The sequence below is a fragment of the Girardinichthys multiradiatus genome, chromosome 14 (assembly GCF_021462225.1).
Source record: "Girardinichthys multiradiatus isolate DD_20200921_A chromosome 14, DD_fGirMul_XY1, whole genome shotgun sequence".
In the NCBI taxonomy this organism is placed as follows: domain Eukaryota; kingdom Metazoa; phylum Chordata; class Actinopteri; order Cyprinodontiformes; family Goodeidae; genus Girardinichthys; species Girardinichthys multiradiatus.
In genome coordinates, this window is record NC_061807.1 from 38,151,890 (window position 1) to 38,165,377 (window position 13,488).

At 39.3% G+C, this 13,488-nt stretch overlaps 1 protein-coding gene across 1 annotated transcript; it reads right to left on the reverse strand.

Annotated features, from left to right (window-relative positions):
* Window positions 1–2,664: 2,664 nt before the first annotated feature.
* LOC124880349 lies at window positions 2,665–4,043 on the reverse strand. The gene is made up of 5 exons (XM_047385393.1): window positions 3,995–4,043; window positions 3,599–3,904; window positions 2,996–3,106; window positions 2,875–2,909; window positions 2,665–2,787 (listed from the first exon to the last, which is right to left on the reverse strand). Exons 1-5 carry the CDS (start codon window positions 4,035–4,037, stop codon window positions 2,665–2,667), a joined length of 618 nt encoding a protein of 205 aa, XP_047241349.1. The 5' UTR covers window positions 4,038–4,043.
* Window positions 4,044–13,488: the final 9,445 nt, after the last annotated feature.

A 13,488-nucleotide genomic window follows, 5' to 3' on the forward strand; every position in this document is an offset into this window, starting at 1 on the left:
GACAACAATTCAGCATGCAACTCTGTCGGACAGGACACGTAAAAAAAAAAGCTAGATGAGGTGTTGTCAGGACTCTATAATTTTTTTGAGTACCTGCTGTAGACAATAGAAACCTGTTTTGCCTATTATCAACATGTGTTTCTCTCTACTCCGCTGCAGCACAGCCTCACTCAGTCTGAGCGGTGGCCGTCGGTGTGTGACTCTAATTATTCTTCTATTGACACACAAGAATAAAGTTAGCCCTTTAATGAACACACACATTTTCATAATTTTCCTTTCATTGTAGAACAGCCATAAAACAAAAACTGCTGAGAAGCAGATGATAGTAGGATATATATTAACACATTAGTCTTACTTTGAGCTGCAGTTACTACTTAATTAATATATTATTATAGTAATTATTATAGTAAATGAGTTTGTGGGAGCATGTTTTGGCTTTCTGCTGCTTTTTGCTTTGGGTCTGAAACTCATCATCAGAGTCCAGGTTCTGTAAAACAAAGAATGTACTGTGAATAGCTTAACATGAGATCAAATTAACTAAACAGAATAAACAAAAACAAACTCACATAAAACAAAATGCCTGTCTGAAAGGTCCAGATTTTGAGAACCAAACTTATGATTACCACAAGGAAAATAGCCACGCTGCCCAGACTCACACTGGACAGTTGAACTCCTTCATTTATCTCTACAGCTCATTAACTTAACAAAGAATTAATTGATTTACACAAGCATGCTTAGGTCTGAGCTGCTGAATTACATAAATCTTACCCCTAACTTGTAAATATGTTGCAGTCAAGACACGAGGGTAACGGCTTATGTGTATTCCACAGAAAACCGCCCAGAGAATGAAACATTTAGCTGCCTGATGTTAAGAAAGCCATTTGTTGTGTTGGATGTCATAACATATTTCCCTCTTGAGATACCCTACATAATGAAACATCAGATAGAGAACTTGACACAGATGTGATGTAGCTAAAGTTGGGTTTGTTGGCCAGTTTAAACCAAGATATATGAGAGGGACAACGTGAAAGCTGGAGCACAGTAGTGTGACTTTTTCATCAGGTTGAACCACCACTGTGTGAAACTAACAAACTGACACACACACATTCAACCTAATACATTCACAAAGATAAAATGTAATAAAATAACAGCAATTTATGGTGTTCCAGATGCCACAAACTGTAGAGAATTTTTGCACATGTACTTACAAGCCAGTATCCAGGCATAGTTTATTGTCAACCAGAGCAATTTTAAAAAATGAAGCTCAGCTCAGTTCTTAACATTGTTCTGGTTATTTAGACCTCCCTGTAAGGATGTGGGGAGTTCGTTGATTTCTTTGCAAGATATTAAAACTGATGTGAGATTTTTTCCAATACTCGGTATAAGTTCATGAAATTTCTTGTTCTTGCCTCACAAAATACAACAATAAACTATTTTACCCAATGAATGCCCATTAGTTCCAAAGTAACTCAGATTCAAATATCAATTGTATCAACATGTTGATGTTGATATATTATTGGTATGATATTATAAAACAAATATGATCTGATTACATGTTTATCTCTCCATGTTTAATATTCCATTTATAGTTTATACCTACTTATCCTTGCAGGGTTGCGGGGCAGCTGTTGCCTATCTCCAGCAGTCATTTGGCAAGAGGTGGGGTACACTTTGGACAGATCAACGACTCATCATGGAAACACAGAGACACACAAGACACAAAACCATGCACACACACTCACACTTAAGGGCAAAAATGTGATTAACCTAATAACTAAATGGGAGGAAGCTGATGTTCTTGGTGAGAACATGCTAACTCTATGCAGAAAGACGCCAGGGAATGGATCCTAGGGCCTTCTTAATCCAAGGCAACAGTGCAAACAAATGCACCACTGTGGAGACCTCAAGTAAATCATAATCAATTAATAAATTTAATCTCAAAATATTTATGTCTTGCAATTTCTCAGTAAAATGTATCTGCTGCAGGTTGTATGAGCTCTTTCATGTCTGTCTGCTTTCAGCAAAGTGAAAGCTTTGATATGAAGTTTTAGAGTGAATGATTGTGAAAATCCCTCTGTAAGATTCAGATGTGCAGAACATTATTTTTAAACCCACAAGCAGACAAAAGAACTATAAACTGTTACATCACCTTATAGTTTATTAGGAAAAGGTTGATGGCAGAGTGAGACCCAGCCTGATTGGTAAAATGCCTGTTTTCTGTAGTAGTTTAGTAGTCTAGGTCACTATTTCAGAGTAGCTAGTTCATACGTGGTGTAAATATATAGGGTACAACTCAGTGTTGAGACAGTACTTTCACCAGACCCACACAGAACATACTAATGCAGGAGGCAGCAGCTAAATATAAACCAAAATGTTTTCTTCTCCTCTGTAATCAGACCACACTGTGCAGTTTCTACCTGTTACCAGCAAGTCTTACTGTTCCACCGAACTCAGTGTCCTAAGCCATCAGTCTGACTCTTACAAACATTCATCATATTGTTTCATTGACACATGAAGAAAAAGTCAGAATTTCTATGAAGGCAGGCTTTATTATTAAAAACTGCCTATTTGATTATTTACAAAGAAGCAAGTGATAAAACAATATAAAACAATAATACAGCATTATTCTGACTCTCATTACTCTGCGGTCATTACTGAGTGGGTTTATCTCGTGGTGGCATACAGCACATTTTGATCCAGCTCTCGCTCTGCAGAAGGCCTTATGTTGCTGTTTGTTTTAGGTCTGAAATGCAGCGCTGTATAGTTCAGAGCATCAGAGTCCAGGTTCTGTGACAACAAATAATTTACAGTAACTCAGCAAGCTATAGGATGAAAATATTTTAAAAATACCTCATTTGATCATGGTGTGATCACCTCATTGTGTTTCTGATTCCGTCTGTTGGCTTGAGCTGAAAAACAGAAACTCTTCATTTGGTTGACCGTTTGTATTATTAGGTTGATTGACAAGAAAAGACGGACAAAAACAACAGAATACCTGTATTGAAAGTCTTGATTTTCCAAACTAAGCCTATGATGACTGTAACAAGGAAAACAACTACACTTCCCAGAATCACAGTGGCGAATTCATTGAATCCGTCCAGTCTATCTGCAACAGAGACAAATAAAAACATCTAAATATTTTCATGAGTTATGGAAATAATTTTTCATTAAAAATGTTGATTTTAAATGTAATTTTATATAATTCAATATACTTTGTGAAAACTTACAATTACAACCTATTTCCTTTGATTTTGGTTCTGACTCCCATTTGGACCAGATGACCGCTGTGAAATATGACAGATTAGGACCTCCAGAAAAACTTCCATTTGATAGATATTATTTAGCTGAATCATAAAACCAAGTTTCTTTAAAGCAGGGTGTGAATAGATTATAGAAAACCATTTCTAATTATCTATTCACAAACTGGTAGCATTATAAGGTAAAAGCTGCACAGTTACAAAATGACGGACCTCAAAAACATATACAATATATAAGTAAAAAACATAATCAAATAGTATTGTAGCATTGACTACATTGATCATAATAGCAGTAGTCTTACTTTCAATTTGTAAATGTGTTGCACTGAAAATGTTCCAACATTTGTCAGAGTTTTTTCCACAGATATAAACTCCAGAATCTGAAAAATTCACTTGTTTGATGTTTAGAAAGATTTTTGTGCCGTTGGAAGTCATATTGAATTTATCATGATTAAATCTTTCAAGATGTTTAGCTTCAGATTCAGAAGATTGCATAGCAGAGATTCTCCTGATGTTGGGTCCGTCAGTCAGTTTGAACCAGAATATGTGTTGAGGAAATTTGCTGAAGTTGGAGCACAGCAGGGTGACTTCTTCACCAGGCTGAACCACCACTGAGTGAAACTCAAAATCGGACTTAGTGATCCAACCTGAAAGATTCACAAGGTTCCGATTTCATTAAAACAAAACAATGCCATTGAATAACAGTAATTCATTAATAATTATATAGGCGTACTTACCAAAGGTGAAGAGTAAAACCAGTATTAAGGTGAAGTTCATCATTGTGTGTTCAGCAGAGCTCGGTTAGTGCAATAAACTGTGTGTCAGTTCTAGTGAGCTTTCAATATGGAGGTGGAGTTTTCTTTGTGTTATCTGTTTCCTCAAACTGACGATGAGCATGAGTAATGTTATTATGTTGAATAACATAATACAAATTATTCAAAACAATGTTTAATAATCATAAAACATTTAATGAGGTATGAAGTGGTGCAGATAAATGAAAGATTCATCTGCAGTGGTTTTGATGTTGTTTGTGCTCTTTTATGTGTGAGAATCTGCTGCCTTTAACACAGTAAATTCTTTGATATGAGTTTATGCCTGAGTCGACATGCATGAACCATGTTTTCCCCACAGACCTGTGATATATATGTATACATACAATATGAAACAGTTCATCAGCCAAGAAATTGTAAGAGTAGCATTACGAAATAATATTACTCAATTAAAAAGCAAATTGCAGTAAAATGACTCTGAGAGATACAATTTTTATATTTACTCAAGTAAAGCTAACGGATTAAATGTATAAAAAGAAATTGTTCTAAATCCGTCCTGTGTGGTTAAATAAAGTAAAAACAATAGTAGCCCCTATATGAATGCACTCATAAAAAGTCACAGGTTCAAATGATAAAAAGGTCTGAGGGTCATTGTCCAAGAAAGGGGGTTGAGATCAAAAGGACCTCTCAGCTTTAAAATGCCACAGGGTTAATGATCAATTCATTATATGGTGATGGAATCATCATCCATCACCATAGTATGACACATTTATTGTTATTCCATTCACAAATTATAGATAATTGCTGTTATAAACCGTATTTTGACATGTTTATGACATATTAGGTCATGGGAGCAGACAGCTGCCTTAGTCACTTTTAGCCATAATACAGCATCCGTGCTAAAAAAGAGGACAATTAAGAAAGCAAGTTGGTCCTACCAAACCTCAGCAAACTATGACAGGATGGCAAATTAAACAACATTTAGACTCAATTATGTAAAAGGTTCATTTTTAATTTAGCAATTGATTCTTTAAATTTTTACTTTATGAAAGTTATGTTTGTCCGAGCTACCGCACCCTGTTGGCAATCAGACACCTGGATCTCCCCCGAATTCTTTTCCCTAGAAGCGTCATCTCTGCTTACAATCACTTTCTCTTAAAAGGAATGACTCTCAAACTGTTCTGTACTCTCAACATTTTTATTCCAAATAAGGCGAGGAATGGTTACAGAGATCAGCGCTGATGGCTCCCGTCCTTAACCCACTTGGTGATTGAAGTGACGAAACAGCCCCAAAAGAAGGTCACACATGATTTTTTTGTCTGGTATTCCCTTCAAGGGATGTACATTCCCTCAGTGTTTATCAGTAGATTCTGGCATCTATCTGATAGTGTGTGTGTAATAGCAGGTGTCGAACCCTGAATCTAAGTGTCGCTGCTGCAATCTAATCGCTCCTATTACAGTATGTACCACAGCCAACCCAGTGCACTAAACTTTATGTCAAACTCTAGGCCACTGAGGATTATTATCCTATCCTAAGAATAGTGAAAACATTAGCATTCATACTTTATCATTCTGGTCTGTGTGTGAAAGCTCATCTATAAGTAATATTAATGTTTATACATGTTTAAAGACTCCTCTGACTTGTTGTGACTGGTTGTTTGAAGACGTACCAATTGTTCTTGATTACTTCTAAAACTAATTAGATTTAATTTCCAAGTTCCTCAATATGAACCTTAGATCTTAAACATAAATATCCACATCGAACTGTCATTTCAATCCTGTAAAGACTCACAATAAAAACACAAAGGTGCCGATTAGAGAAGTTAAATAGCAGATGTTTATTTCTTTGGCGGAGGAAGACATGAATGCTATGAATGACATGAGCTTAGGATTAGAGATGTCTTCCCTTGGGATCCGATACTTGTGATGGAGTGGAGGCCCGATAATAAGGGAGTTGGAAGGAGCTAGGAAGCCAGATGGGGGCGATGGGGTGGTGGAGGGTCGAAGCTCGGCGTGAGAGGAGGGAGATCCATTAAAAGCGAAGCCTTGAAGGATGATTGGCTGAGGAGGAATGCAGACTTGACGTTGATTGGTTGGAGGATGCATGGTGGAGTCATAGTACGGAGCCGGTGGTGGAGGTGAGTCTTCTAGATTGAATTCTCGTCAAAAATCCATATCATTATATCATTTGTTCCTTTTTTGTATATGGTTCATTAATTGTCTTTATTCCTTCATTTTGTTTGGTAATTTAAGATGAATTGTTCTCAGCAAGGCAAAGCAGGTTTGTTTATATAGCACATTTCAGTAGCAAGACAATTCAAAGTGCTGTACATAAAAAAAAGAGAAGGAGACATAATAGGAAAAGTACATTATAGTGGCATTGAGATAATTAAATATTTAATGAACACAAATAGTTAAAGTGAGTAAAAATGAATAATTAAAATAAGATAATAAAAATGTATGATAAAATGATTGATAAGAAAATGAAAAATATGTTTAACTTGGAGTGTTTTGGTTAATATATTCTGATATTTTAAGAAAAAAGTTTGAATTTATTCCATGTGTGCAGAGTTTGCTGTTCAATTTTGCCAGTGTTAGAATCACACTTTCATCTATTGTCCAAATACCGCCACCATATTGGGCTGGTATTCCAAAAACAATACTTGAGAGACAGAATGGTTATTTAAATAAATATTAAACAATATCAGCAACCTGACTGCACAACAATTGGAAATAAATAAGTTTCTTAAAAGGAATTACCTCATGATATGTGGTCTTTCAGCATAAAGACAAGAACACCAAAAATTGTTTCGTTTGGCTGTTTAAAAAAATAATTTTACATTAACGAAGATCCAAGTTTCAAATTTGCATTAAAGTAGCAAGAGTACCTGTATAAAAGGTCCTGATGATGGCAACAAAACCAATTATGACCAATGAAAGAAAAATGCCAAATCCACCCAGGATCCAGTTGAACAGATTGTCTGATCCGTCAGGATTCCACATCCTCCGTTACTGCTTCGTTCCGCTCAGGTCCGTTCACTTATGTCCGGCGGAGCAACTCCGTTGCTATGTTAATTAATGAGAATGGTTCCACATTCTCGACAACTGTTCACCGTCGACGGACCAGCTCTCCATCGTTTCGTAAAGTTATGGAACAACTCCAATTTTATGGTCCACTCCGGTCCGTCTGGCTCCGGCTGTGTGAACCAATGTACCTCTCGCACATGCCCTCTTCGGGTTCCATGGAGCTTGCAGCGGAGCTCAATGTAGTTACCGCGGATGCAGTAGGCGTTGCTTTTCACGGACTGACGGAGGTGGTCTGGAATGGAACGGACATGAGCGGAGGATGTGGAATCTAGGGGTTACACGTCCGGAGCCAGACGGACCAGAATGGACCAGAAAATTGGAGATGTTCTGTAATTTTAGGGTGAACGGCGGGGAGCCAGTCCGTCAACGGTCGGAGCAGTCACAGAGAATGTGGAACCGTTTTTATTAATTAACATAACAACGGTGTTGCTCCGTCGGTCGTATGTTAAAAGACCTGAGCGGAATGGAGCAGTAACGGAGGATGTGAAATTTAGGGGTTACACATCCAGAACCGACACCATGCTGTTAGCCGCCCGGTTGATCCATCCCTCGGTGGGCTTTGTTGTTGTCTGGTCTTTGATGCACTTGCAGCGAACCGTTTTTGGCATGTCGGGTCCTTAGCTTAAATTACGCTGTTAGCTGACAGATATGTCAATAGAACTGGTAATTTAAAGAAACATATTTTTATCAGGTTTTATGAAAATGACCATTAAAACATATGCAAATAGGGTGCAAAGTGTGTTAATTTAGAACTTCAATTTAATGAAAACACTTGGCTCAAATTTCTTTACATCACAGCTGGTTTTTATTATTATTTAATTTATTAATTCTTATTCTGTAGTATATGTGTCTATGTTCCAGTCGACATGGCAATAAAGTGTTGAATCCTGAATCTTATTTAATTATTTTGTCATTTTAGAGACAAATACTTAAAGAAAGATTCTTCATAAAATGAAGAGCATTATGGAGATACCTGAGCATCCTCTTCAGTCAGGATTCTTCAGATCTAGTGTAAGACAGGAGATCCTTTCTGCAAACAACCATCAGCATCTACAATGGCTCTTTGAAGAAACCTTCATAATATGAACTACAACAACATTTAATATTCCTTTGGGATTAATAAGGTATTTTTGAATTGAATTAAACAGAGCACATGTAGTATTTACATTTGTAGTGCACCATACACTAAAAGTTACAAAAAATAGAAAATTAGAAGTACAAAAAAATAAAACCTGTTTAGATAATGTTGTGAATGATAGGCTATTTGAAAAGAAAAATATCTTTGGTGACTAGCAGAATCCTGCTGATTCTATTAACATGCTTAGTCCTCCATATACACACACAACACAGTCACACAGTTAGTTTCAGGTACCTTGTAATTTTTTCTAAGTTAACTTGGTGTTATTTTATGAGCTCAATTTACTCCGTTCTTTTTACTTTTATAGCGCTCATTCTATTCCCTCGCAGTCGTTTTATTTGGCCCCCTTCTTGGCGGGGCCCTACCTTAATTTGTCACTATTCCTTTCACGGTGGAATAAAACCATACCAATGCAGCGTCATTACCCGGCGACACACTACCAACGACTTTTAAGTACTTTTCTTCTTTTATAAATACAGCGCTTACTCTATTCCCTCGCAGGGGAATAATCCTCAGTCGTTTTCTTTAATCCCCTTCACAGCGGGATTGTACCAAATTTGTCACTATTCCTTTCACGGTGGAATAAAACATTCCCAATGCAGCGTCCTTACCGGCGACACACTACCAATGACTGTTAAGTACTTTTCTTATTAACTGTATTTTAAAACTGTCTCACCTCGGAGTTGACTTCTTGGTGACTCTCTGGATCCTGTGAGAGTCACCCCGCTCCGAGGAAGGCGATAACCCACTGGCCAGATGTGAATTCACACACACCGGGACTTTCAGCCACTCCAGCTAATGGAGGCTGTGCAACAGTGCTTCGCTCGACGTCAGGCTTCCCCCACGGATCCCAGAGTCACTGTTAAAGCAAAGAGAAATAAGGTTATTGAATTAATCCGGCTACGAAGGACCAAATAATGTTAGGTATTATTTAGTCAACTCAGAGGCAAGAACGATACAGTCAGTTTTACTTGCAGCAAGGGTAGCCCACTTTGCAGTGCAACCACAAAGTTTTGACACCCTATCTCTTTATTTATATACACAATTCAACAGACAGTTCAGACAGGGTGTATATGTGTGTGTGTGTGAGACTGAAAGGAGGCTGGTTCTCATGGAAATAACGATGATCTCACACACACAGGGAGGAAGGCATAGTGCAGGTGCCTTGCAACACAAAGTTTTTACATGAGTGATAACAAGTTCTCGCACCCATCCAACAGTGAGGCAGACACCCTGTCTACTTTTAAGGCTAGGCTTAAAACTTTCCTTTTTGATAAAGTTTATAGTTAGAGTGGCTTAGGTTATCAGGGAGGGAGCCTTCCTCCCTCCCTGTTGGTTGGAGTAAGGGGGAGTCAGGTACAGCCTAAACCGGCTCAATTATGGTTGAGGTGCAAACACACCCTCCATTTCTGCTACCTGTATGAACTCTTCCCTTTTCCAATGGTTATAATCAGTCTGACAGAGGGAGCGCCGTTTAACTAAATAATCTGAACTGAAACTATCCATGTAGTTATGCTGCTATAGGCTTTGGCTGCTGGAGGACATAATGACCACTTTCACCCTCTTCGCTACATTCTCACACTACTCTCCAATTTTGGATTATTTGCTGTTATTTCAGCTTTTAACATTGTTCTCTCTTTTCTCTTCCTAGAAGCTACACCTGGCCTGGCTCTGTGTCTACCTGTGACACCATTCTGGACAGGGGAATCGTCAGAGCTTCTGCTGGCAACAACTTAATGCTCACCCTCTACCGAAGATCCACATGGCCCTGTCTTTTAGTGTTTAACTCTTTCTTTCTCCTAGACATGACGATTGACTGAGCTTAACTGTAACTAACTGTATGTGCTCTCTTTCAGACTCTAACCTTGAACATTGGCTCAGAGTTTATCTGTTCTTTCTTTCTAGGTGAAACGACTAAAGGAGCTACAGGGGTTGGACAATGAAACTGAAACACCTGTCATTTTAGTGTGGGAGGTTTCATGGGTAAATTGGACCAGCCCGGTAGCCAGTCTTCATTGATTGCACATTGCACCAGTAAGAGCAGAATGTGAAGGTTCAATTAGCAGGGTAAGAGCACAGTTTTGCTCAAAATATTGAAATGCACACAACATTATGGGTGACATAACAGAGTTCAAAAGAGGACAAATTGTTGGTGCACGTCTTGCTGGTGCATCTGTAACCAAGACAGCAAGTCTTTGTGATGTATCAAGAGCCACGGTATCCAGGGTAATGTCAGCATACCACCAAGAAGGACGAACCGCATCCAACAGGATTAACTGTGGACGCAAGTGGAAGCTGTCTGTAAGGGATGTTCGGGTGCTAACCCGGATTGTATCCATACTCGTACTCATCGTCTTCCACCTATCCGGGACCGGGTCGCGGGGGCAGCAGACTCAGCAGAGACGCCCAGACGTCGCTCTCCCCAGACACCTCCTCCAGCTCCTCCGGGTGGAGCCCAAGGCGTTCCCAGGCCAGCCGAGAGACATAGTCCCTCCAGCGTGTCCTGGGCCATCCCCTGGGCCTCCTCCCGGTGGGACGTGCCTGGAACACCTCCCGAGGAAGGCGTTCAGGGGGCATCCGGTATAGATGCCCGAGCCACCTCAACTGGCTCCTCTCGATGTGGAGGAGCAACGGCTCTACTCCGAGCCCCTCCCGGATGGCCGAGCTCCTCACCCTATCTCTAAGGGATAGGATTGTATCCAAAAAACATAAAACCACGGCTGCCCAAATCACGGCAGAATTAAATGTGCACCTCAACTCTCCTGTTTCCACCAGAACTGTCCGTCGGGAGCTCCACAGGGTCAATATACACGGCCGGGCTGCTATAGCCAAATCTTTGGTCACTCATGCCAATGCCAAACTTTGGTTTCAATGGTGCAAGGAGCGCAAATCTTGGGCTGTGGACAATGTGAAACATGTATTGTTCTCTGATGAGTCCACCTTTACTGTTTTCCCCACATCCAGGAGAGTTACGGTGTGGAGAAGCCCCAAAGAAGCGTACCACCCAAACTGTTGCATGCCCAGAGTAAAGCATGGGGGTGGATCAGTGATGGTTTGGGCTGCCATATCATGGCATTCCCTTGGCCCAATACTTGTGCTAGATGGCCATGTCACTGCCAAGGACTACCAAACCATTCTTGAGGACCATGTGCATCCAATGGTTCAAACATTGTATCCTGAAGGCGGTGCCGTCTATCAGGATGACAATGCACCAATACACACAGCAAGACTGGTGAAAGATTGGTTTGATGAACATGAAAGTGAAGTTGAACATCTCCCATGGCCTGCACAGTCACCAGATCTAAATATTATTGAGCCACTTTGGGGTGTTTTGGAGGAGCGAGTCAGGAAACGTTTTTCTCCACCAGTATCACGTAGTGACCTGGCCACTATCCTGCAAGAAGATTGGCTTAAAATCCCTCTGACCACTGTGCAGGACTTGTATATGTCATTCCCAAGACGAATTGACGCTGTATTGGCCGCAAAAGGAGGCCTTACACCATACTAATAAATTATTCTGGTCTAAAACCAGGTGTTTCAGTTTCATTGTCCAACCCCTGTATGTCACAGGCCTGTGGGGAAAACATGCTTCATGCATGTCGACACAGCATTTATATCAAAGCATTTACTGTGTTAAAGGCAGCAGATTCTCAGACATAAAAGAGCACAAAGAACATCAATACCACTGCAGATGAATCTTTCATTTATCTGCACCACTTGTTACCTCATTAAATGTTTTATGATTATTAAAAATTGTTCTGAATAATTTGTATTGTGTTATTCCACATAATAATATTTCAGCTCTTTACAACCAATAGTTATTATTTCTACTGTGCTATTAAAATGATTCTCATCGTCAGTTTGAGGAAACAGAAAACGCAAAAAAAAACTCCACCTCCATATTGAAAACTCACTAGAACTGACACAGTTTATTGAACTAACTAGCTCTGCTAAACAAACAATGATGAACTTGACCTTGATACTTGTTTTACTCTTTACCTTTGTTAAGTACACCTATATATGGTTTTTGTCAACACATTTTGTATTTTTGTTCAGAAATGATTGAATTACTGTCATTCAATGGCATTGTTTTGTTTTAATGAACCTTGTGAATCTTTCAGGTTGGATCACTAAGTCCGATTTTGAGTTTCACTCAGTGGTGGTTCAGCCTAGTAAAGAAGTCACTCTGCTGTGCTCCAACTTCAGCAAATTTCCTCAACACATATTCTGGTTCAAACTGACTGACGGACCCCACATCAGCAGAATTTCTGCTGTGCAGGATTCTGAATCAGAAGCTAAACATCTTGAAGGATTTAATCATGATAAATTCAATATGACTTCCAACGGCACAACAATCTTTCTAAACATCAAACGCAAAATTATTGTTTTCAGATTCTGGGGTTTATATCTGTGGAAGAAACTTTGACAAATGTTGGAACATTTTCAGTGAAACATATTTACAAGTTGAAGTTAAGACTACTGCTATTATGATCAATGTAGTCAATGCTACAATACTATTTGGTTATGTTTTTTACTTTACGTTTACTCAATTTTATACATTTTTGAGGTCAGTCATTTTATAACTGTGCAGTTTTTACCTTACAGTGCTCCAGTTTGTGAACGTATAATTAGAAAAGTCAGTCAGTCATTTTCTACCACTTATTCCATAGTGGGTCACGGGGGAGCTGGTGCCTATCTCCAGCAGTCTATGGGCAAAAGGCAGGGTACATCCTGGACAGGTCACCAGTCCATCACAGGGCAACACACATACAACCATACACACACACTCATTCTTACACCTAAGGGCAATTTAGAGTTACCAATTAACAGGCATGTTTTTGGACTGTGGGAGGAAGCCAGAGTACCCGGTGAGAACCCACACATGCACAGGGAGAACATGCAAACTCCATGCAGAAAGACCCCAGGCTGGGAATCGAACCCAGGACCTTCTTGCTGCAAGGCAACAGTGCTACCAACTGCGCCACTGTTTTCTAAAATCTATTCACAGCCTGCTTTAAATAACTTGGTTTTATGATTCAGCTAAATAGTAGCTACCAAAGACAGGCTTAGTGGAAGTCCTAATTTGTCATATTTCACAGGGGTCATCTGGACCAAATGGGGATTAGAACTGAAATCAGAGGAAATGGGTTGTGATCAAAAGTTTTCTAAAATAAAATAAAATAAAATTTGGTATTTATAACTGCACAGTATTTGTTTCTTATGTAAATTTGCCCTT

Bases quoted from the DNA above. Each gene is read 5' to 3' on its own strand.
- LOC124880349 (XM_047385393.1), bottom strand. From the start codon at position 4,037: ATGATGAACTTCACCTTAATACTGGTTTTACTCTTCACCTTTG. The intron at 2,910-2,995 runs GTATTCTGTTGT...TCTGTTTTTCAG, and splicing joins AATCAAGACTTTCAATACAG to CTCAAGCCAACAGACGGAAT. The intron at 2,788-2,874 runs GTGATCACACCA...TTGTTGTCACAG, and splicing joins GGAATCAGAAACACAATGAG to AACCTGGACTCTGATGCTCT.